The sequence below is a fragment of the Manihot esculenta genome, chromosome 11, assembly GCF_001659605.2.
Source record: "Manihot esculenta cultivar AM560-2 chromosome 11, M.esculenta_v8, whole genome shotgun sequence".
In the NCBI taxonomy this organism is placed as follows: domain Eukaryota; kingdom Viridiplantae; phylum Streptophyta; class Magnoliopsida; order Malpighiales; family Euphorbiaceae; genus Manihot; species Manihot esculenta.
This window is the reverse complement of record NC_035171.2, coordinates 13,607,386-13,634,073: the sequence shown is the minus strand read 5'-3', so window position 1 is coordinate 13,634,073 and position 26,688 is coordinate 13,607,386. Positions and strand designations below refer to the sequence as shown.

Genomic DNA, 26,688 nt, shown 5'->3' with positions numbered 1-26,688 from the left:
TGTATAAATAATAAATTAAAAATTGATTATATTAATTTTATATTAATTTTTTATATATAATATTATAATTTTAATAACTTACCATGAAATAAAAAGAACGAAAAGTACAATTTACAATTGAAATTTTGAGATGATGTTACATAATTTCCATTCATTATTATTAGTGGTTTTATTTTTAGAAAAATAAAATCTATAAAATATTAAAACTATAATTAAATGACTTTTTATGATTTTATATGTGTTTTTTTTTCTCAATTTTGTTAGGATTTATAAATAAAAGTTATTAATTTAAAAAAATTTCTTTTAACTATAAATTAAATGTTGAATAAAATTAATATAGAATTAATTATATTATGTATTTTATTTTATTTATTTCATAAATTAATTCATTTATTTTTCTTTTAAAATTATTTTTAATGATATTATTGTTTTAATTAATAATTTATACTATGAAAGTGAAAAGAAAGGAAATAATAAGAATTTCTAACCAACCCTTACTTAAGTTTAATAATTACTAATTGTTCTCTATTTTAATTGGTTAAAAAATAATATAAAATTTTTCATATTTTTAAAGTTCAATTTATTTGAAAATTGAATTTTATTTAAATTCAAATTATAATTCAATTTTAATTAGTTATATAATGTTAAAATTTATATAAATTTAAATTCAACTTTAAAAAATTTTGTTATATAATTTAAAATAAAATTTATATAAAAAAAGCTAAAATTGTTAAATATTTTTCTAAAAAAATATTATTTCATGCTTCTAAAATTAATAAAATTATATTATATGCATATATATATATATATATATATATATATATAAGTTAAAAGAAGGTGAAATAATTAAATTATTAAAATTACTCATAATGATTTAAAATTATTACAATAAAACTAATTTTAATTAAAAATTAATATAAATCTACTATTTAGGATTAAAAAAAATTTAAAACTATTATTTATATATTTAAATTTAAATTTTATTATATTTTTATATAAAAAAATTAAAATTCTATTATTTATAAAATAAATTATAAATATTACAATGAGTATAAAAACGTGTAATGCATGTTATATAAAAGTTAGTATGTATAAATATATGAAGGGAACGGAAACACACTGAATTTACTTAAAAATTCTTATAATTCTATCAATGAGCTTATTTTAATTTGTTTGATGAGTTTAAAATAATTATAGAAATAAATTGTTTTAATTTTAAGAATTATCCTGATTTTAATACCATTTAAATACTTAAAAAATAAATAAAATATTTAAAATAATTATTATATCAGGTTATTTAAATATTTCTCTAATTTTATTGATGAGATTATTTTAATAGATAATTTTAATTAAAATTTTATTTGGATTAGAATTAATAAAAACAATAATTTTATTAGATAAATAATTTAAATTTTTTTTGAAAAGTCCAACTAATTTTATTAATTAAATTAATTATAGAGTTTATATAAATTTTAAATTCTTCAATTATTTTTATTATAATTCAAAATTTTTTAAAAAATAGTTTGAACCAATAAAATTTTATAAAAAACTATTTGAAAGAGTGTTTTAATTTAAAAAGTAAGTGTTGAACAGTAATTGAAAAAATTTTACTATACACAACGATTCAATGTTGATTATTAATTACGGGTATAAAAAGGACACATGACCAACATGGATTTTGTTTATTTTCTTATTTTTGCATTAGTAAAAGTAAAATAAAGAAGAAGAACCAACAAACTTATTTATTTATTTATATATTTTTATTTTATATGGGATATAAAATTTAACTTAAGCATTTGATGTTTTGCACAATAAATATTAAATGCATATACATAATAATTGACTTTAATAATAATAATAATAATTCTATTTTTAGACTTTTCCGCATGAAAAGGAGAAGACAATGTTTAGGAAAACAAAAAGACAAAAAAGTATTATGGTAATTAATAATTATAAGAATTAATTAAGTATGTTTAGCAGCAATGGATTTCCTAACAAAACTGGTATATGTTCCAAAATTCCATTTTAAAGAAGTTTGGAGGAAGGCAAGGCAAGGCAAAACTGGTATATGTATTATTCCAAACTTCCATTTTGAAGAAGTTTGGAAGGAGGGAAGGCAAAAACATCTTGGCCGCCCCACCGCTCCTATAAGCATAGCTTGGAATTAATCACTTGTGGCTAATCTTTTCACTAGTGATATTTTGGAAGAATCTCCTCCAATTTCTTCGAATACTACCACCAAGTTCTTTGTTCTCTTCACCCACGATCTTGGGACATGGTACCTGAAATATTACATTACAAGAGTTCAAATTGGAAACAAATTGGGAAATTTCTTTCAAGAGTTTAGGAAAATGGATGGGAAAGTTTAGGTACCATCTTTGAGTAGGTTGGTCGCAACCAACTTGGCAAGTTGTAGCCCTATATGTACCATTGTACTTACAACCGTTGCAATCGCCTGTGGCCTTTGCGGTCCAATATCTTCCAATGTTGTAACCATTAATCCATATTTGTCCTTTGCCCATACTCCCCATGTCCAATGCTAAAGGATCTTCTCCTTCTGGTGCATCAAAAAAGGCCTGCAAGTCAAATTCCAAAATGTTCATTTGGCCCTAAGCTTTCTTTTGGGAAAACAAGACTCTATATTTTTTTGCCTATGAGAAATGTTACAATCCAATTAACAGAACATACACATTACCAATACAACAATTAACTTATCACCAAAAATTTAAAAAATTGAGTGAAAAATCATCATAATATAATAAAAGGAAGAAATGTGTCATACCCTGTACCACGTCAGAGGTCGGTTTTGCGCTGACATGTCCCCTTTCGTCCATTCAATTGGTGGAACAGAATTTGGAGATCCAAGGTTCATGTCTTCTCCTTTCAGCCCAACCTACGTAATAAAAGGAAAATCAGAGCCCATCAATGGAAACTATTGGTCCACCTCCACTAGAGGTCATCATAGTTTTTTTTTAATTGAATTATATAAATGGATAAAGTGTTTGTAGTTAATATTTACTCCATCCATATACAACCTTTAATCATGTTTAAAAAAAAAAAAGTATTGAACCACTAATCAATCTAGTTATATAGACTAAACTTTGAAAGAAAAAAAATTATAAATGAATGAGTAGAATTGGAGGACCTTGTATGACCATTTGCTCCAGGTCAAGTCTCTCTGACCTTTGTCTAGGCCATGGAGAGTGACCCTTTGGATTCCTGTCTTCCAGTTTTCAAAATGGGTACCCATATTCTGCAACCAGAAGTAGCATATACACGTCACCTTCTTTAATTTCTTTCAACAATCATACAAAGAATAAGATAAGAGAGAAATTTATTAACTGGTAATCCAGCAGCTATACTCAGCAGAGAAATTCTGTTCTTTCCAGCATGCAGCTTCACTGGTCCTGTAAATGTGAATCTTCTGAATTTCCTGCTCCCATGTCCAGATCCTATCATGGACCACAGCTTAATAAAGAAAATGGTTTCTTGAGGCATCCACAAGAATTCAGAGATTCACAAAGAAAGAATTTTTACCACAAAGCTCTCCATTGATGAAGACATTCAAGGCATGGCCTGCTGATTCCACTGTAAGATTTAGGAGTTTGCCTTGACGTAGAAATGATTCGTTCGACCTTATAGTCAGACTAGGAAATAAACCACATAATTAGATTTTTATTTAATTATTGATTTTTTTTTTCAAAAATCATTGAATGCTTGCAAAATTAAGGAACTTACCCAGTTGTGTACCAGAGATAATCACTGGTATCTCTGGTGATATTTAGCTGCTCCAAGAGGCCAGAGACTGTGGTTATTTTATCTTCATCAACTGATAATACATCTTCACTGAAAGTCTCCCATGAGAAACCTTCATTCTCTGTGGCTGTGGGCAACATTTGCACTTGGGATGTTTGGACTTCAACCTGAAAATCATTAGAAAGATGGAATTAGCTAGTAATCCAAGAATTCTTCTAATTGGAATTTCTTAGTCAATTTTAACTTACCTGGGCAGTGTTGAAAACAACATTTTTGCAATCTGGAAGAATGCTGATAGACCAAGGTGGCAGGCTATAATACATGTTGTTAAATGTAATCTTTAAAGTACCATTTCGATGGTAGTTTACAAGAAAAGCTGCACAATCTCCAGAATTGGAAGAGAATACATGTGCCTGTAAAATTTTCATCATTAAATCATTCTGTTTTGCGAAAATCTAAGCTTATAATTTACAGTTTCTGCTCTTCCTTTGGCAGATAAGAACATGCCTGTTTATAAGCTCCAAGGTTTCTGACAATAGGATCAGCATTGAGCAGAGCTTTTTCACATAACCTAATGGCCTCGTGAAAATCCTTTAAATGGCCATATTTAGGTTGCCTAATTAAGCCTGTAAAATTAGAGCTATGAGTTTAAAGTCTAACAAATGAACTAATTGATTAAATTTCGAAAAATGGGTATCAAAATTTTTTCACCATATTCATCAATGGGTGCATCGTAATCATAACTTGTAGTAATGAAAGGTCCTCCAGAAGTTCTGCCAAAGTTGGTTCCTCCGTGATACTGCAGAAAAAGCAACAACAGCGTAATAAAAATGCAGGAAGTCTCCTTATAGAATGATAAAATGCTTCTTTATTCCATGGGAAACTTATGGCTTTATTAGATGCAAAGTTGATATTGCTTTCACTTCCTTGGAATTGAAGGAATTGCTTGTACTTTGACAAAGAAAGTAAAGCAATTTCTTCTTGTAACACACAAAAGAATTGAAGCAGGAGTAGACCAACCATGTAGTAATTAACAAAAGAGCCTCCTTTCTGAAGGAACCGAGCAACTGCAAATGCTAAATCCTCGACAGGACGCTGGTGAATTGGACCACCAAATTCTGAAAACCTGTAGAAAAATAGAAAATACTGATCTCCCAGAGATGTGCAAGAACTATTTGAAGATAGAAAAATGAATTAAAAATTTACCAGGCAGTCCAAGCCTCAGTCCACATTGTGGGTTTGTCAGGTTTATTAGGAGAGAAGTAATCGCAGTAAAAACCATTGCATGTGTTTATCTGTTGACAAGATTTCATAACATCTCATTGGTAAAACAAAATATGAAGTGAATTGAATTGAAATGAATCAGAATTAATGGATTTTGATATAAAAAGAGGTAGAAATTTGAGTACCAGTGGGTCAGGGGCATCAAATTCCTTGCACATGACCCATGGAACACCAGTATTCATAGAAAGAGCCATTTTTGCAGCCCAAGTCATATATGCATGACCAGCTGATCCAAATGTCTTGTCTTCAGGTTCATACTCATTCTCAATCTGCAACACAGTGAATTGTGCTTGCATCTTCTATTTTCTTTTCTTTAAGAGCCAAAATTATATAATTTATGGAAGATTTTTTATTATTTTTCTTTTACCTGAGAGAGAATAATAGGACCACCTTGAGACTCAAACAAATTTTCATCCTTCATCATTTGTACTATTTTCTGGGTAAATTTTTGCATTGCCAGCTGCAATTCCAGCATGTTTTACTCTTAATATCACAATCCACAAAATTCCATACACACAAAAATACAAAGAGAGAGACAGACCTTGAAAGGCTCATTTTCTGTCCTGAAGCTTATCCCTGGAACATACTTCAACCACACTGGAAATCCTCTAATAAAACAGGATAAAGGGGGGGGGGGGGGGGGTAATTAAGAAAAAGCTGTTCAAGAAACCAAACATTCAACAGCTTATTAGTTAAATAGTAAGATTAAATTTGTTTGTTACCCAAAATTCCACTCTCCACATATATAAGGTCCAATGCGAAGATGAACATAGAGACCAGCTTTGTGAACCAGCTTGATGAAGTGAACCAAATCATACCTTCCCTCAAAATTGTACTGCAAAGAATCGATATACTTAGTAGAAAATTTCTGAAAACAAGTGAGTAAGAAAACAGAGGAGAAACAGAGTTACATTGCCAGGAGAAGGTTCATGAAGATTCCAGAAAACATAAGTATCTATAACATCCAAACCACCATCTTTAGCCTTGTGAATGAGTCCTTCCCACATCTGCATTGTATGAAGGAAAATCAACAAAAAGCTCATACGGCGACGAGATTTTCTCAAGGGAAAGCAAGAGAGCAGACCTGAGGAGTGCTTCTGGGATAGTGAATGGAGCCAGAGAAGAGAATTCTCCTTTGCCCATTAATGATAAGAGCCTTATTATCGTAAGTAACATTGCACTGAATCAGCTGGAAACATAGAAACAACACCACAATACAGAGAGAAAACCACCTGGTTGCAGAGTAAGCTTCCATGTTTTCTCTGCAGAGAAATTATTATGAGATTTGAGAAAAGTAGAAAGGAGACGAGAAGAAAAGGAGAGTTTATATAGTGTATGATCCAAATCCTACAAGAAAACAAATTACATTCTATCTCTAGCTGTGTCCCATTCCAAAACAAATAGTACATCTGTCTCCCAACTTTGGTCTAATTACTCTATTGATGCCCATGACCAACTGAAATTTAAACTCCTGGTTTTTTATTACCACTCAATTAATCCCACGACAAAATCCCATATATATATATATAACTAAAATTTAAATTCGATAATTTTTTTTAAGGGAATTGATGAAATAAAAGATTAAAAAAAAATTTTTATTTGCACCGTGGTGTTTATATTTAAAGGTGAAATCTATGGTGATTTTATCTTATATATTATTTTTTAAATAAATATTTATGGGTTAATATAAATGAATAGAATATATGCAAAAATCCTCGTACCTGAATTTGATTAATATTATCTATATTTAATCTATCCCAAACTCTATTAGAATTTATCACAAACTACTCGAGTATTTATTTAATTTTACATATTTTAATTAATAATTTATATATAAATATATATTTATTAATGATTTTTATTTAAAAATTAATATTTTAATATAAAATATTAAAATATTATTAACAAAACTTGTAGATGCCTCTATAGTTCATGTTAAAGAAATTTATGAATTAGCACATTCATATTTTCTGTATCAAATTTCGGTAAATGGAGTACATGTCCTCCATCTTTCATTCTTGATGTATTATCACATTGATATACTTTGATTAACGAAGATATTTATTTTATCAAAATAATGAAAGCATATAAAATTTTATAAATATTATTATAATATAATTATTATATTAAATTAGCTATTTATATAAATAAATTTAAATAATAATTATTCTATATATAAAATCCGAACAATTATTAATGTTCAATTTCAAAACCATCAAAATTCAATTATTTACTCTCCAAACCCATTTCTCTTACTTTTATTTCACATAATTTATTTTATAAGAAAATAATTTAAATAAATTCTTTCAAAAAGTTTTCTATTTATTTTAAATAAAAGTTTTTAAATTAAAAAATATTAAATTATTTTATTCTAAATATAATAATTATTAAAAAATAAATAAATCAAACTAAATTTTTATAAATTTTTTTTATTTTAAATAAAAATTTAATATTCAATCAAATCGAATACAAAAAATATATGATATGTTATGGGTAATTAAAATACATTTAATCTATTAGACAAATGAAGCAAGGCGAAACACGAGATGACATGACTTGAAAACAAGTCATGCAGCTGTGTATTTGTTTTAGAAAAGAAAGCAGTTGTAGAATTGGAGTAGGCAATGAATGTGTAATTGTTAGGTAGAGTTTAATTATGACTGAAAATGATATGATGGCTTGTGATGATTGAAAACAAATAGGAGTCCGTATCATATCCTAATACTGGAAATCAATAGAATATAATGACATGTGATTTGGTTGTTTCTAGACCTAATTCTCCAACTAATGCAATTACCTTTGCCAAAATAATAATAATAATAATAATAATAATAATGCAACTGCATTACCCTTATCAAAAATACTAATCGTTATAATAAGGGTCAGTTGTATTCAGTTATTGACCAAATGTTTTAAAAAAATACTTTTTTATAATTTACTCATTCAATTACTAATTAATAATGTTTTGACTCAATTAAAATACTAAACCTATGTTCTAAATTATTGTCAAACATAGTCATAATTTGCCCTTTCAAAGCTTTTATCTGATTTTTTTTACCTTTTAAGAGATTTTAAATGCAATATATATAAACCATAATATATATATATATATAAACCATCCATTCTTCTTTTAAAAAAAAATTCATTTTTTATATTTTTCGTGTTTAAAGCATTAAAATTAGCCAATTAAAAATAGAGTTCTATTTCTTTTAGCATTATATTGCTAGCACTATATCCAAGAAAAGTAAAAAGGAAAAAAAATTATAATTACATTTATTTTCATTTCAAGACATATTATTTAATATATACTAAAATAAATATAAAAAAATATCATGCGACCTCATGGTCTGGTGTAATTTATATTAAAGTAGTATTTTATAACATGGTTTATATGTCAGCAATTTTTTAATAGTGTCTGTAATTGCTCTTGTTTGATAATGGTGTAATATTATGAGATATTATTTTAAATAAATTAAATTATAAATTTTAAAATGAAAAATTGATAAAATTATAAAATATCTTTTTATATTTTTCATTCTAATAAAATTTTATTTTTTAAGAAAAAAAAATTAAAATTGAATGGCTTTGAAATGAATTATAATTATTTATTATTTCTAAATATTTGATTTAAATTAGTTCAAATGATATAATTAATTAAAAAAATTTTATTTTTTTCCTAGTATAAATATTTAATAATAAAAGACAAGAAGGTTTGTGTAAGAAGACGTACAAATTAAAAAGAAAACATAGAAGAGAAGAGATGGAGCATAGGATGCCGGTGAAGTTGGTGATGATTGAATAACTTCCAAACAAAGTTCACATGTAGAGTGAGTGCCTTTTTTAAAGCTCTTAGAATTATTAGGCAACATTCAATTACATTCAATTAATTGACAGTTGAATAATGTAAAACATATTTTATAATATAAAAAAACCAATACTTATAAAAATCGTTCAACATATATTATAAGCTGTCAACGTAACAGGTTATAAACTGTCACCATAAAATATGATCACATGCTAATAGTCTGATAATTGGATGTGCGGTTCCACTCGAAAAACTGAAGGCCCGGACGAGACGATCGAGATGCCCGACTCTTCATCAAGACTCACCCATTCCAAAACAGACCAAATCTTCATATTAAGTTACTGGTAGAAATAATTTAACAGATATCGTTACACCTCTAATCGCGGAATTCTCGGCCGATTAGCCAGTAAACCCATCGTCAATTAGTCAGTCACATCATTATTTGATTATCACAAAATACTATAATTAACCATCTTTTATAGTATAAAATGAGTGATTACAAAGATAAATGTATGTTATTCTCTCACATAATTATTCTTAAACTCTAAATATTATACTCGCTTTTCTCTTCAAATCATTGATTTAAGCATCGGAGTAGCTGTGGTAAACGCCAACCACCTCATGTTCTATGTCTTGCAGGTGAACCAATCACAGCATATTTTCGTTTGACCAATCACAGTATAACTCTATTTCAACCATATTATCAATTTAGTTTCAGCAACATTATAAATAATAAAATATATTTGATGAAATTTTAAGAGTGGAATATCAATATAATGTAAAAAGAATGATTTTTTTTTACTAGTAAGGAAATTGCATTATAAAACTGCAAAATAGAATAGAATTATTATAATAATTTTTGAAATAAACTAGACCACATCCATTTTTACAGTAATAATTTTTTCAAATAAAACTTTGTCACTATGTCATTCTAAGAATTAACATGTCTGCCTTATGCACTTATAAGAGACATAATGTAGACAAGAACTAATTGTTAATATAAATGTCATTGATGTTATAATATTATATTGACATAATTCAAGGGCGTTAGAGAGTGATGTACCTGGAAAACTGAGTTGTATCTGTGATCAGCTAGAGTTGTAAGAAAGAGAAAGTGAGGTCATAACGGGTGCCCACAACAATCCAACACTTAAGTTAGTAAATTGGAGAAGAGAGTTAATGTAACGAATTGTTTAAAACTTGAGTAGTATAAGAGAATATCATATATTTGCCTCTATGGACTTTTTTATTTTATATTGTAAGAAGTGGAGATAAATAGAGCATTCCTAATAATCCAACGATGATTTGACTAACTACTTGGTAAGGGATATCGCTAGTTGATAAGCAGATGATCCCGTGATTACAGGCGTAATGAAGATACATTGAATTGTGTCTGATAACGGTGTATTTATGCCGAGACTCATTACATTCAGGGGAGGGCGAGTCTCGATGACAAACAGGATGTTTGAGATGTTCGAGTTTTTTTTTTTTCGGGCGGGATCGCGTTACTTACTTATCAGTTTCTTGTCATGTAAATTTATTCTGTGGTGACAACTCATATCTTATTTTAAACAATTGTTATGTAGTATCATAGAATATTAAATAAAAATAAAAATTTATTTTTATATTCAAATGAGAAAGATTTGTTAGTATAAAATGGTGATAAAAATGTAAAAATAAAGAAAATTGGAAGGACTCCTAAGAAGTTAAAAAATAATAATAATAAAGAAGAAAGAAAGAATAAAGTGAGAATTTGAACATGGTTGCAAAAGAGAAGATATGAAAAGTTTGACAAATGAAGAATGTGTCTCATAATATCACCTAAAAAATACACATCCTCTCCTCATTATTGCCCTGAGGATATCTTTTTTTTTTCTTCTTCTTCTTCAACTTAGTGGCCCTCACCAACTGCCCATTAGCCAAGCTGTTTAGCATTGCTACTGATCCTTCAAAGATAGTAACGATCAAATAATATTCATGATCAACTCATCATTTTGTCCCCATGTGCCAATTATTTATTATTTTATTTTAATAATATAATATAATATTTTTACATTTTATATTTTTAAAATGATAGAATTTTATTAATTATAAAGTTTGTAATTAATTATGTTCATGCAATTAAAACCTACATTAAACATACAAATAAATACCCAATAAAGTTAAATTAATTAATTTTTATTTTAAACAATTATTCTTTTTTTTTTTGTAACTTTTGATTCTTCAACACTTTAAAAGTCCAAGTGCTAATTTATTCAATAGTTTGAGAGAATAGTTGTTTCAACTGGGAAGATAAGAGATGGTGCATATTATTGTGGACAGGAAAGAGCACCCCTGAGCGTGCCCAACAAAACAGAAGAGGCTTAGGCCGTATTCTACAATGTGCTATACATTTTGGCAATAACAAACAACTCTAAGTTTAATTAATGGATAAACTGGTCGATCTTACTTTTAACTTTTAAAATATAATAAGACTTTCTCTGCTGTGTTAATGGTTTGAATAGCCAGCTGTTAATTTAGTAGTAATTAACTGTTTTATTAGCCGTTAATGGTTATATATTAACCGCTAATGATTTAAAATAAAAGTGTTTAGCTACAAAATAAATATTGAATTAGTTATTAAATATAAAATTACGATAAAAAATATGGATAAATGTTATTTAAGTATTTATCCAAATAGCATATTAACATAAATCAATATATTTTTAATAAATTAACAATAACAAATATAAATTATTTAACTAATTGCATCTTTTAGCACGTTATGAATAATCAAGAATATTTTATAAATATAACAGGTGGACGACATAGTATAAAAATAATTAAAATTGATAATAAGAAGAATTTATATATTAAAATTAAAATTTATAAATTTATAATAAAATAAAAAAATATAAGTGTCAAAAATAATATAAGTAGTGATTGTTAAACACTAAAAGTCAATGAGAGTAACTTTTTAATATCCACTAGTTCAACCATCAAACACAACTAGATTACTAAATTATTATAATAAAAATTAAAGAAATTTACTATTTAAATTCTAGATATTGTTATTATTAATAAGTCAATTATTATATTTTTATAAATTTATTATAAATAGTAAATCTCTCTAAAAATCTAATTTAAATTAAACACTGAATACCGTTGTCAAATAAAGTCTAAATGTCAGTAAATCTCTCCATCTATTTATTATCTCAAAAAAAAAATCTCTAATCTCAATCAGTTTAAGATAAAAATTAATTTATTTTTTATAAAAATTTTAAATACTTTTCTTTTAAATTAATTTTTAGAATAAGTTAAATCACATCTAAATTTAATACTTTATAATTTATTAGTTGTTATGCCTCAAATTTCAACATCTTGAAACGTTCTTAGGGTTTGTTCCTCTCTAAACAACAATACGAAGTTTTCTTTCTCAGTCCATAACGTGTCTTGAAGCGATGTAAGCATATTTTTACTTTTTTATTATGTTAAAATACGATCACAGAATTAATTTTAGTTTTTAATTTTATATTTTAACTAAAATGTTTTTTTAATGATAAGTTAAAATTTTATTGAATAAATAAAAGGGAAAAAAAAAATCACCGAATAAGGTACATAAATCCAGTGAGTCCAACCCTTTACTCCAGACTTATGAGCACAGTAATAAAATGGGCCTATTTTGATATAAATTTATTAATATGATATATAAATATTGATAAATTATATAAGTGTAAAATATTTTGTATTACATGTTTTTTCTATTTAATTAGGAAAGTTCAATTTACAGTAATGGTAATATATGGGAGAAAAAATAAATAATTATAACGTAAATATATATTAAGAAAACGTTTTTAGAAAAGAATTAGAATTTATGTAACAAAAGTATAAGAGATTAGTAGAATTTAATTTAAATCAAAATAATTTATTGAATTGAATTAATTTAAAATTTTAATTTAATTTTATATTGTGTTAAGTTTTAATTTAAAAAAATTAATTATTTTTATTTAATTTAATTTTAATTAAAAAAATCAAAAAATAAATCAAAGCAATTAGTTGTTTTACAATATGAAGATGAAGATATTATATCTAATTAAAGTTAAAATATTTTAATTGATTATAAAATATTTAAAATAAGATAAAAATAAAATAAAATATCTATTAAAAAATTTAATTGATTTAACTGAATTGAACTGAATCAAATGGATTCAATTCATATTAATTTTTTTATTTAATTCGATTCGATTTAATTTTATAAATAATTAAATTTTAATTTTTTATTTAATTTTAAATCTACAGCCAGAATATTTACCCTTAAAAATGATATCTATGTATCAAATCCCAACTGGAGAAGGATTTGCATTTCAAACAATATATATACATGCAATCGGCAGAAGAAAAAATAAAATAAAAAACAGAGCAGAAGAATAAGAGTAAATGAAGAAAAGAAAAACCTGTAATTCTAAGTTAGCACTGTGTTCTTTCACTACTGATTAGACTAAAATAGAGCAGGATGGGCATCTTGTGGAGAAGATTGTGAATATGTCCCTTTTTCATGTAATTCTTGTCTATGGGATCTCCAAGTAACTCTTTTAATTTGTAAGATGTTAAGAACCAGAAGCTATAGATTTTGAAAAATGTGTATTATTTTAAATATTAATGAAAAATAGCTTTAAACAAATTTTTGTTTATTTATTTATTTTGAAATTTCATGATTCAAAATTTTATTTTGAAATTTAAATTAAACTGTAATATCATTTAGTTGAAAATGCATTTTTCAATAACAGTTTTAATAATAATATTTTAGTAATCATTATTATTAGTTGTAAATATATATATTTTTACTTTAATAATAGAAGGATTATATTTATCAAAATCAAAAGAGGTTTATAGTTATAAATATATATATTTTTTTAATAATGCAAAGATTGTATTTATTAAAGTCAAAAGATATTTAATAAATGGAGAGAATTAAAAATACCGTACACTTCAAATCAAATTAAAAAAACCCACTTAATCTGGCCATAAAATTCAATGCACTGAATAGAGAAAAAAAATATCGACAACCATCATTATAGAGAATCAAAACTCCATTAGCAGTATTACGGATCAAAATGGAGAACTAACCAATCACATAGCAATAAAAATCAACAATAATGAAGAATAAAAGCTGAAAAAGCAACTATGCATATTCAAATTGAAATCGTTGAATGAATATAGATTTAAAGCGGTTCATACTAAAATTTTATCGCGAGCCTACTATCAATATTAACTAACAAAAATGTTATTTTCCAAACATAGCCCCTAGGGGTCACAGCAACGAGATATCTTCTCAGCAGCAAAAAACGAGCTATTGATTCACAATAGATTCGATAGAAAAGTTTAACTCCCGCCCAAAAAATTAATGCGGACCTGCAAAATCACAAAAGCAAAATGAAAAATAAAATAAATCACCGCCGTCATTTAGAGTGAGGGAAAGCAAGGATAAAAAAAATAAAATACAATAAAAAAATATATTTTATTTTATTTTTTAAAAAATATTATCGTTGAATTTTAATTCAAACGAGCCCGTGTGTCAAATATTAGTTGGGCGGACGGACCAATTTCCGTTTCCATTAGTGTACATCAAATATTACGACTTTGCCATTTAGTTGCAATTGCTGTTTGGTGCAACTGATGCCAAGCAATTTAGCTTCTCTGCCTACCTCTACTACTAATACTTTCCTCCTCTTTTCTACGCCTTCCTCTTTGATTCTTCGGAGGCCATTTGGAGATCTCGTCATGGCTGCTTCTGTTGCTGGATCCAACGTCATTGCCTTCAGATCCGCCGGAAGCTCTGCCAATTTTGGAAGTTCCGGTGACCGGGGAGTCCCTCAGGTCCATCAATGGTCTCCGATTACTAGTGGAATTGGACAATTGCAGTCTCCCACTGTCCTCCAGTTTAGATCAAGGAGTTCATTTGCTCCTTCTGGTATTGATTTTTCTCGCTTGCATAGATTTTTTCTAAAACGGTTTTTGGACAAGAGAAGCAGTTTTATGGTGGTGGTGTCATTAATTTGTAATTTTTGGGATGCATGGAGAGATTTTTGAAGTTGATTGTGATTGCACATACAGGCTGGCTGCTGCTGAAGCAACAAGGGCCGAGGCCACACAGAAGCTGGAAGCGCCTGTTGTTGTAGTGACCGGAGCTTCTAGAGGTATTGATAAAGCAATTGCATTGTCCATGGCAAGGACAGGATGTAAGGTTAGTACAGTTTCCTTTTTTTGAAAAAAAAAAAAAAAAAAAAAACTGCATAATGCATTAATCAAGCAATGTCTTTAGTACAAACAGGTTCGAAAGATTCATAAGCAAGTTCCGTGCATAAAAAAGAAATAAAATAAATCAATTAGTTTAATTAAGATACAAGTTTCCTAGTTTTCTAGTTGGATTGGATTAGGAAATGAAGTTTAATTTGCGGTAGGAAAAATCTATTGAGGTAATTATGAGGTAAATATATATTCAGACAACCCTTTTTGGGAAGAAATTAAATCCTTGTAAGGGAAGGATATCTACCTATCAAATCCTTACAGGAGAAGGATACGTATTTGAAACAATATATAAACATGCAATAGGCTGATGAAAAATAATAAACCCATTCTCGTTCTCGTTACTTACACATCCTCCGTTAGATCTGAGCTCTCGCACCCATTAATGAAAAATCTAAACCCAACGAAACGTATAACCAAGCGCAGAAGAAAGAATTATCATCAACGTTTCAAGTATGTTCCTAAAGAACTTCTGACGGAAATTCTTGCTCAAGTTGCCTCCTCATCGGTCACTGATTTTGTCAATGCCAGAGCATGTTGCAAGGAGTTTCTTGAAGCTGCATCAGAAGATTACGTTTTTGAGCATGTAACAATGGATTCCTTCCCTGTCATTCTTTGGAAGATCAACCATGGTGTCTCTTCTTTCTTAGAGAGATGCAAGAAGAGTGGAAATCCAGAAGCCTTATTTAGACAAGGAATGATTGATTACTTTAGCACTTCGAATTATGATTCTGGACTCAAAATGTTAGAGAGAGCAGCTAGCAAAGGGCATGCACAAGCTATATATGTATATGGGATTATACTTGTGTGCTATGATGGTGAACTTAGAAACAAAGGAGTGAAGCTACTTTCTGATTTGAAGAGATCAAAATCAAGCTTGGTTATAACAGAATGTAGAAAGAAGGTGCAAAATATTACTTGGAGCATGTGGTTGAACAATTACATAGTTGGAATTGGACCAGCCGAAGAAGAAGAGTACATGAAGAAGAGAAAAACCTGCAGCTACTGTAATTCTAAATTAGCACTGTGTTCTTTTACTAATGATCAGACTAAAAATAGTGCAGGATGGACATCTTCTGATGAAGTTTTTGAAGATGACCCTTTCTCATGTGATTCTTGTTTATGGGATCTCGAAGCAATTCTTTTTTGTAAGATGTTAAGAACCGGAAGCTATAGACCTTGAGGATTCTTTTGAAAAATATATATTATTGATGAAAAGTAAAATAATAGCCATTGCTCGCTTGGTATACTCCCGTTTTCTACGTTCTCCATTTTTTCGAACACTGTGATTCTAATATTGGTGTCGTCTTTATCACCGTCTTTTTTCTCCATGGATCATTGGCTGGGGTTTTCAGGTTCTAGCCTGTAAAATTGTTCATTCAAAGCGGTGCGTTTAGGCGCAAGGAGAAAATATGAAGGATATTACTGATACGGTGCGGATTGGTTTCAGAGAAAAGTCACCGAAGTAAAGATAGCTGTAAAATTCTATCGTGACAGAGCATCTTCTAGATCATTCTATTCTAGCTAGCTCTCAGGGGTATGTATACAACACTGTTTATTCAATAACATTATTAGTTTTTTTTTTTTTTTTTAACTCTCAAATACTTTCTCATAGTATTAGCCTGTGTTTCTGGATATTTTTTTTTTTCGAATGGAGTTTGAACATGATAAAATAAAAAATAAAATAAAATAAAAAAGAAAGAAAGGTTGAAATGAGTTTGAACATGGTTGCCAATCCTTCAAAGGTAGTAATGATGAGACATTCATTATCAACTCATCATTTTGTCCCCATGTGCCAATTATTTATTGTTTTATTTTAATAATATAACATAATTTTTGTATTTTATATTTTTAAAAATTATAAAAATTTTAATAATGATAAAATTTCTAATTAGTTATGTTCAATTCAATTAAAATTTATATTAAAAGAAGTTAAATTAATTTTTATTTTAAATAATTATTGATATTCTTTTTCTAAATGTTCTTTTAAACTTTTGATTCTTCAACACTTAATTAATTCTAAGTGGGAAAACAACTTGGTCGGTCTTATTTAATTTTTCAATATATAAAAAGTGGGTATGATTTGGATTTAAGTCTCGCCGTCTCTTTAGTTCTATCATATCCATCTCATAAAATTATATATGATTTAATTTTTTATAAAAATAAAAATTTTATAAATTAAAAAAATAAATTTTATATTCTAAATAAAGAAATGAATTAAATCAAATTCTTGTGAAATTTTTTATTCTAAATTAGGATTGAATTTTTCAAAATTCTTAAAGAGTAATTCTTTATTTCCTATTGTACTTATGGGTCTTAAAACTTTATAGAACTCCTAATTTCTATATAATTGAGTTTTAGTTTTTAGTTAATACAATCTTCATCAAATCTCCAGGTTTGGTGTATTATGTGTGTGATGTATCCTAAAGATATTGTTTAAATATTATAAAAGCCCTAATCATTTCTTAATTTGTAATCTTATTTTTTCTTCTTTTCTTTATTTTTTGAACTTTATAACTGAAATTTTAGTGAATTAAAAAAAAAAAGACTTTTATTTACGAAAAATTAATTTTCGTTTTTATTTTTTTAAAATTTTATTTTTTATTTTCCATGGGAAACGTAGAAAAAAAATTGAAACACTTGCCAATATAATAAATTATTTTCTAATTGAAAATAATGAGAAAATAGTCATAATTTTCATAATTAATAAAATCATTATAAAATATACTTAAAAACTTATTTTACTTTTAGTATAATTGATTTTTTATAATTATAAATACATATTTTTTAATGGCTATTTAATTTTGTCATAAAAATATTATACTACTACCATAGTTATTGTTTTCAATTTGTGCCATTTGGAAAATTGTTTTATAAAGTAATGTTGTAATAATGAATGTAAAATTGTCTTAATACTTAGATTAAAAGTTTGACAATAATTTATAATTATTAAAAAAGAAATTTAATTTTTTTAATTATATAAAATAAAATATTTTAATAAATAATGTATTTTCTATTTAATAAAATTATAATTTTAACAAAAAATTTTAAATTGTTGCTCTATATTACAATATCTGAGTAAGATATCTTGTTTCTCAAATAATTATTCTTCATTTATGATTATGGCTTAAGCATATACGATAACAATTTATAATTATTGGTTTAGATTTATCATGTGAATGGATAATATATTGAAACTATTTTCTAAATCTTAGTTAAAAACAGAAAAACTAATTTTATAGTTCTCCATTAAAAAAATTTGCATATAAATACAAGATCTTATTTTTCCAGTTTTTTTGTTATAAAAAATTCTAAAATATTACAACAAATTTTTTTTTTTTGAAAGGAAATACTACAATAATTTCCTACAAGTAAATAGATCATGATAATCTCTTCGCCCAACATTCAAGAAAAGTAAGCATATCTCTGGACAACGGAGTTTCACGTCTGAGGTAATGGGCCCATGGACTCTGTTTCTTCAGGCCTCCTGAATTTCTATTTATTTAACCAAAAATATTCCCACTTTTGGGCATTTGGGTTGTTTTGAAAAGTAGCAAAGGAAAATATTTTTTCTGATTAAAACAAAAATTAAATAATTTTTTCTAAAGATTATTTCATATTTTTAAATAAGGACTTTAAGAATTTTATTAATATAATTTTTTATTTTTTAAATTAAAAATAAACTAGGAAAATAACTTATTTTATTGAAAAATATTTTTTAAATAAAAGCTATTTCTTCAAAGAAAGTGTGGCAAAGAGTTGAATTTTCTTTCAAAATTTTTATTCCTTCTTGTTTGCTTTGCAACCAAACATAATATACTGGAATTTTTTTTCTCTAATTATGTATAGTTGTCGAAAGCGAATATTTTTCATTATCTAATATAATTAAATTTAATATATATACTGCAAACTCCATTTTGTATAAAAAAATAAGTTTAATAATTTTTTTAAATAAAAATTTATATATATATCTATGTTTATATGCATAATATATATTTTAATTAATTATAAATAAATTTTAATATAAAATTTTAATTTAATAATTATTAAACTCATTCTTTTAGAAGTTGAAAATTTACACTGGATGCACAATAAAATGTGTTATATTAATAAATGAATATATTATCACTAAATTAAATATTTTAATAAAAAATTAGAATTAGTGAAATAAACAGAGGATAAGAGTTAAAAATTTTACATAATTTTAAATATATATTTTATATTAATAATATTCAAATAATTATTTATGAAAATAATATTTGAATCTATTAACTCTAATTAAAAAATTAATAGAAAAATTTTGGTGAGCATTATGGTATTGTAATAATTTGATTTATAATAGCTTTTTTACCATGTATTTAATATTTTTAAAATTCTTAAAAAAAAAAAAACACTACCAGTACTATACTTAATCCCAAATAACTAAGACTGAATTGTTTAGCCGGAATGAACCGGCTAAACAACGTGGTGTGACATTTAATTTATAATAGCTATTTTTATTTCTCATCGTACTAAAAAATTTACAACTACATTTAATTTATAATAATTATTTTTATTTTTTATCGTACTAAAAAATTTACATTAAAAAACCTAAACCAAATTCCATTAACAAACAATTAACTTACAAACAAAAACTAAATATGTGATCAAGAATCAACATGAATTTAAACTTAAAAAACTAAATTTAATCCAAAAAAAAAAAAAAATTAATAAAAGGACCATCTGAAAATCGTCTGACCACCCTAAACCACATCATCCAAGAGTTACTGAACTATATCTCCTCATAGAAGCATCCATTCTAAGCATAGCTATTTAAATTTAGTAACAGCCCTCTTCGACATTAGGAATCAAGTCAAAATAGAAATTCAACGCACCAAACGAAACCAACAAAGGTAAAAAACATGAAAATTATAAACCAATTTGATCGTGTCTCTTATAACAACATAATACAACCACAAATCTTTAAAATTATAGGATCAATATTTATCAAAAAAAAAGAGATTGACTCATGATATTTTCAATTCAACGTAACTATATAGTCATTTTCAATAGCAAACACTTACCTAACGCTGATATTTACTAACCTCATCACTGTCGATGAAGCTAATACAAGTATAGTTTAAAACTATATCCTTACAATATCGAGCGAAAACTCAACAAATTGACGCGACTAAACAACAAAAAAAACATGAACTAGAAACATAAAGACACAATATAGAGGACTAGGCAACCTCCGCCCGAGCCCAAAGCAAAATCACAATATGCATGCAATCTCAATATAGCTGCTTAGTCTATTCACTCCAACCGTTCAACTAGATTCCTTTTATTTTAAAAGGAAAAAAAAGTCATTTTGGCAACAAGCTAATCTTCAATGTTTCTTATGTCACTATGGTTGAACTTTCAAACTGCTAAACTGACAACCAATTTTAAATACCTCAATAAATAATATGCAACAGATATCAGAGAAATTACGAAGAGGGAGAAGATGATGATGAATGAAGAAATAGAGCACAGAAGGATCTACACTAATGGGATATGGGTGCACATAGCAGAAAAAGGCCAAGGACCTCTTGTTCTCCTTATTCATGGCTTCCCTCAGCTATGGTGTTGCTGGGTTCACCAGATTAGTCACTTGGCTTCACATGCGAGGCTATGGAGACTCTGATTGTCCTCAGAATCCTTCCTTTTATACTCTTCTCCATACTGTTGGAGACTTGATTGGCCTTCTTGATCACCTTGGAGAACAACAGGTTTCTTTTCTTCTTTTTCTTTTATTTATCTTTTTTAATTGGTCTTTATAAACGACTGAATAAGCTTTTGTAAAGTTAGTTTTGGTTTGCTGCTCAATCTCACTGTTATACTTGTGGAATGTTCAATTTAGATATTTATAGATTAATACAGAAGTTTCAGTTTAATCTCAATTTAGTCCAAAATTTCAAATTTAAGTTTCTTAAATTTTGGCTAAATAATCAAGAAATTGATATTCCTGATTTTTGGGCTAAATCAAGAAATTTAGCATACAAATTTTGATTTTTAAAGGAAATATAAAAAATACCCGTCAAATTTTCAGTTTTTCATTTTGTAGTTTACACTTTATGATATGAGTTTGAATCAAAATATTTTTAATTTTTGCTAATGGTTGAATACAACTAAATATTATTTTATATAAATTAAATTATAAATTTTAAAATAAATAAATATCTTAAAATAAAAAAATTGATAAAATTAGATAATATTTTTCTTTTACTTTTCTCTTTGATTTTTTACTAAATTAAATTTAAGTTGAAATTTCTAGGCTAATATGAATGAAAAGTTAAAAAAAAAAAACTAAATTGAAGATTTTCATCAACGAGAGTGAAATATTAGTAAGTACTTTTCATAGTTGTCTAACCTACCAATAGTCTAACGGTCAAGGCATTAACTCAATCAAATAGACGATCAAGAATGAATAGTCTAACAAATTCTTGATAGTTTGATGTAGGCAGACAATATTGACATTAAATCTTCTCAACATCTCGATGCATGTATATCCTATTAGTTTATTTAAAATTATGATAAATTATATATATATATATATATATATATATATATTCATAATTTTTTATTAATAAAATATACAAAAAGTCGGATGCGGGTGAATAATGAGAGCCTTCAAATTGTGGCATTTTTTTCTCCTTAAAATTCAAATTCATGAAAGATGAGATGATAAAGAGAATTGGTAAGGAATGTGATGATGAAGTGAACAGGCATTTGTGGTGGGACATGACTGAGTGCAGAAGTTGCTATGGCATCTTTGCCTTTTCAGGCCATATAGAGTTAAGTGTCACGTGCTCGTTAATTCCAACCTCGAAAACCACTCAAGCAATCCGTCGAACTAAATCAGCCTTAAGAGGACCTCTTAAGGCACAACGGAAGATGAATAGAAGGATTAATTCCAGTAATCCAACAAGATTGCAAGTGCACACAACGATCAATAAGCATAACATTGGGCAATTGAAACCTCAAGGTGTTGTGGAAGCCAATTACACACTCAAGTAAGGAAGTAAGGTAACTAAATAATCAAACAAGATAGGGAAGAGTATTTGGGGATTAAGAGGATTTACTATATGATGGAGAAATACAATGAAAGTTACAACAAATACCCACAATGTGTGGCTTTCTTTAATGTCTCTCTATATCCTCTCCATATTTTCATCCATGGACCTCTCCATGTGTCCATATCTCTCCATGTGTCTCTCCATGGTTCTAAATGAACCTCTTAGGGGTATTTATAGAGCTGCCACATCCCCAATTTGTGGTTGAGATGGGAAGCTTTCTCAGCAAACTGCTGTCCAAGCTTCCCCAGCAAGTTGCTATCTAGGCGTCCCCAGCAAGCTGCTTTTTGGAGAAGTTTCTTCTATCTCCATTTTGCCCTATTCTGCTGCCTTGGTTGTTTCCTAGCAGTTCTGGGATGTTCTAACAGTTTCTGCCCAGTTTGAACCTCATCTGGGCGGTTCTGGCAGACCTGGGCACACCTCTATCCAGTTTGAACATCATCTGGCGGTTCTTGTAATACCCGGGTAGACTCCGGTATCGGAATTCCTACCGTCCGGTGGAATCTCGGATGTCGAAAACCTCTAGAAGGGTAAAACCATGTTTTCATAAAATGTTTTAATGTATTTTATGGTTTTAAGCAAGAAAGGAAATGAGTTTTGTATGAAAATAGCCTTGGAGGAAGACCCAGGTTCAGCCGCCGAACCTCAAGTACGGCTGCCGAACATGCATGCGCTTCGGGAGTGCTTTAGGCCCCCGAAGGTATAAGTGAGGGAAGTCCAGGTTCGGCCGCTGAACCTTATGTTCGGCCGCCGAACATGGCATGCATGCGGAGGCACGTTAGGCCCCCGAAAGTGGCCTGGCCAGCCACCTATAAAAGGGTCCCCATGTCCGAACGGGTGAGCTTTTCTTCTTGTTTTTGGCCAGGGTGAGTTCTCTGCCATCCCTCATCAATTTTGAGCTTCTTCCTTCGAATCTTCATGATTTTCTTATGAGTTTTCACTTGGTTTGAAGATATTTGAGCAAAAGAGCAAGTTTTGAAGCTTGGAGACCCAAGGAGCGAGATCTCCCTCATCTCCGAGTTGGATCGTCTTTCCTCTCGATCTTCAAGAGGTAAGCTTAGATCCGACCTTCCTTGCATGTTTTAAACAAGTTTTATGAAGATTTATGGGGTAGAAATGCATGATTAGGTTTATGTTGAGTTTTTGGTTTATATTGTGTTTATGAGCAATGTGGGTAGTATGTGTATGTTTGATGCATTTTGGTTGGGGTTTAAGTTAGTTTAAGACCCCTATGTACTTGTTGGCTTGAGTTTGCATGTTGTAGACTAGGTAAATGCATGATGGAATGGATTGGGAGGTTTTTATGCATGAAAGAGGCTGAGTTCTGCCCTTGGGAAGAACTCAGGTTCGGCAGCCGAAGGCTCTTTCGGTCGCCGAACATGCCTGTGGAGGCCAACTTTTGGCTGCCGAACCCTGCCCCCGAAAGTGGACTTTCGGCTCTAGAAGGGAGTTTCGGCCGCTGAAGGTGCCGCCGAACATGCATGAGTTTCGTCTCTGGAGGGAACCTTCGGCCGCCGAAAGTGCCGCCGAAGGTGCATAACTTCGGTTCTGGAGGAACTTTCGGCCGCCGAACCTGCCGCCGAAAGTGCCCTGTTCAACCTTCCTTTGCATGATTTATGTGATTGTTTTAGGGTGTTTTAGGGGGTTTTTGGGGAGTATTTTAGAGTCATGTTCATGGATGTTTGGTCCCTCATTTGAGTCCACCTGTGTAGGTTTGGACCCGAGGAACCGAGGACCTCAGCAGTGAGATAGCTGCTTCAGAGTCATTAGAGCTTCAGCCAGAGGTGAGTAGAATAAACACTTATGTTTTAAAGCAAATAAATATAGATTTGAGCATGTTCATGCATCACGAATGCCATGTGATATTCTAGGTTGTTTGCATTAGAATTCACGAATATGTTGCATTGTATAATTTGATGATGATGTGTGTTATAAGTTATAGAAAGTAAATATGTTAATATAGGAAGTAAATATTGATAGATGGGTCAGTTGCTTAATCCTAGGGATTGTATAATCATAGACTTGATTTTCCTTCCTATTTAGATACCCTCTCTCATGTATAAATAGATTGTAATCTCTATTGTGAAATACAACAAATATTATCCTTCTACATGGTATCAGAGCCTTTCTCGTAGAGATTTAATTTTTCTCTCCTGTCAAAGTTTTTTTTAAGAAAAAAAAAAAAATTTTTTTGGAGACTTAGGGCTCTTTTTATTTGGGTTACCCATAACGGGTACTATGTGGATCTCACCATCGCTGGAGTCGCCACATCGTTCCCTTGTCAGATCTGAGGTTTATTTACCGTTCGGGTTTTAGGGGAGGTGTTTTTATCGGTACTGTTCATCGGAACTATTCACGGGTACTGTTCATCGGTACTGTTCACGAGTACTGTTCATCGACACTGTTCACGAGTACTGTTCACGTGGTACTGTTCATCGGTACTGTTCACGTGGTACTGTTCACGCCGAGTACTGTTTTCTGATTCTGTGTTTCTTTTGTTGCTGTCGTTTTGGGTTTGTTGTCATGGTTGAAGTGAAAACCACCACCGTAACTGATGTGATTCCTATGATGACTAAAATCACGGAACACAAATTGAATGGATCTTCCAATCAAGGAATTTTGATATCTGCAGATGAGTATGCACAATTCGTCCAATACCAGGCATCTCTAAAATCCTCTAATTCCTCCTCTATCACTGCAATTGCCGAGTCAGGTAACTCTACTACATGTCTTGTGTCTTCATCCTCAAAATGGGTTATTGATTCTGGTGCTACCGATCATATGTCAGGTAATTCTACCCTTTTGTCCAATCTTGAGTCTCGTACATCGCCTTCTTATGTTACTCTTGCTGATGGCACTAAATCTTCTGTCATTGGTTCTGGTCATGTCAACTTAACCCCTTCTCTTTCTGTATCCTCTGTGTTATGTCTCCCTAAGTTCGCATTTAATTTGCTTTCCGTTAGTAAACTCACTCGTGCATTGAATTGTTGTGTCTCATTTTTTCCTGATCACTGTGTTTTTCAGGATCTTTCGACGAAGCAGATTATTGGTAGAGGGAGTGAGTCAGAGGGTCTTTACGTCTTGGATCAGCAACTACCTCGATCTCCTCGATCTCTGGTATGCTCCACGCGTTTAACACCTTTTGATGTTCATTGTCGTTTGGGGCATCCTTCTCTCTCAGTTTTAAAGAAGTTATATCCACAGTTTCATTCTTTGTCTACTCTAGATTGTGAGTCTTATCAATTTGCCAAACATCATCGTTTACCTACACTGCCTCGAGTCAATAAACGGGCTTCGTCCTCCTTTGAGTTAGTACATTCAGATGTTTGGGGTCCTTGTCCTGTTGTGTCTAAGTCTGGCTTTAAGTATTTTGTTACTTTTGTTGATGATTTCTCTCGTACTACTTGGTTATTTTTAATGAAGAGTCGTTCAGAATTATTTTCTGTTTTTTGTGCATTTTATGCTGAAATCCAAACCCAATTCAATACTTTCATCCGTATATTGCAAAGTGATAATGCTAAAGAGTATCTCTCTGGGGAATTTCAATCTTATTTGTTACAAAAAGGGATTCTTCATCAGTCATCTTGTGTTGCCACTCCTTCACAAAATGGAGTTGCTGAAAGAAAAAATCGACATCTTCTTGAAGTAGCCAGAGCTCTCTTATTCCAAATGAAGGTACCTAAATGTTTTTGGGCTGATGCTGTATCCACTGCTTGTTTTTTGATCAATCGCATGCCTTCCTCCATCCTTCATGGTGATATCCCTTATAACATTTTGTTTCCCACTAAATCTTTGTTTCCTATTGAGCCACGTATGTTTGGTTGTACATGTTTTGTTCGTGATGTTCGTCCACAGGTTACTAAATTGGATCCTAAATCACTCAAATGTGTCTTCCTTGGCTACTCTCGACGTCAAAAAGGGTATCGTTGTTTTTCTCCTCATCTGAATCGGTATCTTGTGTCTGCGGATGTAACATTCTTTGAGTCCACTCCATTTTTTCCGCCATCATCTGTTTATAACACCGAGGGGGAGGAAGATGACCTCTTGTTATACACTGTTCGCTCTTTGTCTCCTCAGACTACTCCTACACCTTTCGCTCATGTGCCAGGTCGCCCTCCCATCTTTCATGTGTATTCCAGACGCTTAGAGGACTCTGACTCCGTTCCGCTACCTGCTTCTTCGTCGACAGATCCTGCTCCCACTGATCCTTCACTGTCTGATTTGGATTTGCCCATTGCTCTTCGCAAAGGTAAACGTACTTGCACTTATCCTATTTCATCTTGTGTCTTTTATGATCAATTATCCTCCTCTTCTCGTTGTTTTGTCACTGCTTTAGATTCTATTTCAATTCCCAAAACTGTTATTGAGGCTTTGTCTCATCCTGGTTGGCGTGCTGCAATGGAAGAGGAAATGATGGCCCTTGACACTAATGGTACTTGGGAGTTGATGTCCTTGCCCCCAGGA

At 29.5% G+C, this 26,688-nt stretch overlaps 2 protein-coding genes and 1 pseudogene across 2 annotated transcripts; 2 read left to right on the top strand and 1 right to left on the bottom strand.

The window, feature by feature from the left end:
- Positions 1-1,939: 1,939 nt before the first annotated feature.
- LOC110616982 (beta-galactosidase 3) lies at positions 1,940-6,403 on the bottom strand. Its single transcript, XM_021759540.2, has 18 exons — positions 6,125-6,403; positions 5,952-6,047; positions 5,763-5,875; positions 5,582-5,648; positions 5,408-5,500; positions 5,166-5,309; positions 4,963-5,051; positions 4,777-4,882; positions 4,468-4,555; positions 4,264-4,382; positions 4,005-4,169; positions 3,739-3,923; positions 3,538-3,647; positions 3,343-3,452; positions 3,146-3,253; positions 2,783-2,893; positions 2,374-2,576; positions 1,940-2,282 (listed from the first exon to the last, which is right to left on the bottom strand). The coding sequence occupies exons 1-18, from the start codon at positions 6,293-6,295 to the stop codon at positions 2,165-2,167; spliced, it is 2,196 nt and encodes a 731-aa protein (XP_021615232.1). The 5' UTR covers positions 6,296-6,403; the 3' UTR covers positions 1,940-2,164.
- An 8,053-nt stretch (positions 6,404-14,456) lies between these two features.
- LOC110618192 (putative F-box protein At1g67623) lies at positions 14,457-16,379 on the top strand. The gene is made up of 2 exons (XM_021761290.2): positions 14,457-14,795; positions 14,939-16,379. The coding sequence occupies exon 2, from the start codon at positions 15,441-15,443 to the stop codon at positions 16,311-16,313; it is 873 nt and encodes a 290-aa protein (XP_021616982.1). The 5' UTR covers positions 14,457-14,795; positions 14,939-15,440; the 3' UTR covers positions 16,314-16,379.
- Positions 16,380-20,607: 4,228 nt separating this feature from the next.
- The window catches only part of LOC122725015, a 44,025-nt pseudogene continuing 37,944 nt past the window's right edge, over positions 20,608-26,688 (top strand).

Bases quoted from the DNA above. Each gene is read 5' to 3' on its own strand.
- LOC110616982 (XM_021759540.2), bottom strand. From the start codon at position 6,295: ATGGAAGCTTACTCTGCAACCAGGTGGTTTTCTCTCTGTATTGTGGTG. The intron at 5,501-5,581 runs GTCTGTCTCTCT...CTGGAATTGCAG, and splicing joins CAGAAAATGAGCCTTTCAAG to CTGGCAATGCAAAAATTTAC. The intron at 5,310-5,407 runs GTAAAAGAAAAA...ACTGTGTTGCAG, and splicing joins GTCCTATTATTCTCTCTCAG to ATTGAGAATGAGTATGAACC.
- LOC110618192 (XM_021761290.2), top strand. From the start codon at position 15,441: ATGAAAAATAATAAACCCATTCTCGTTCTCGTTACTTACACATCCTCC.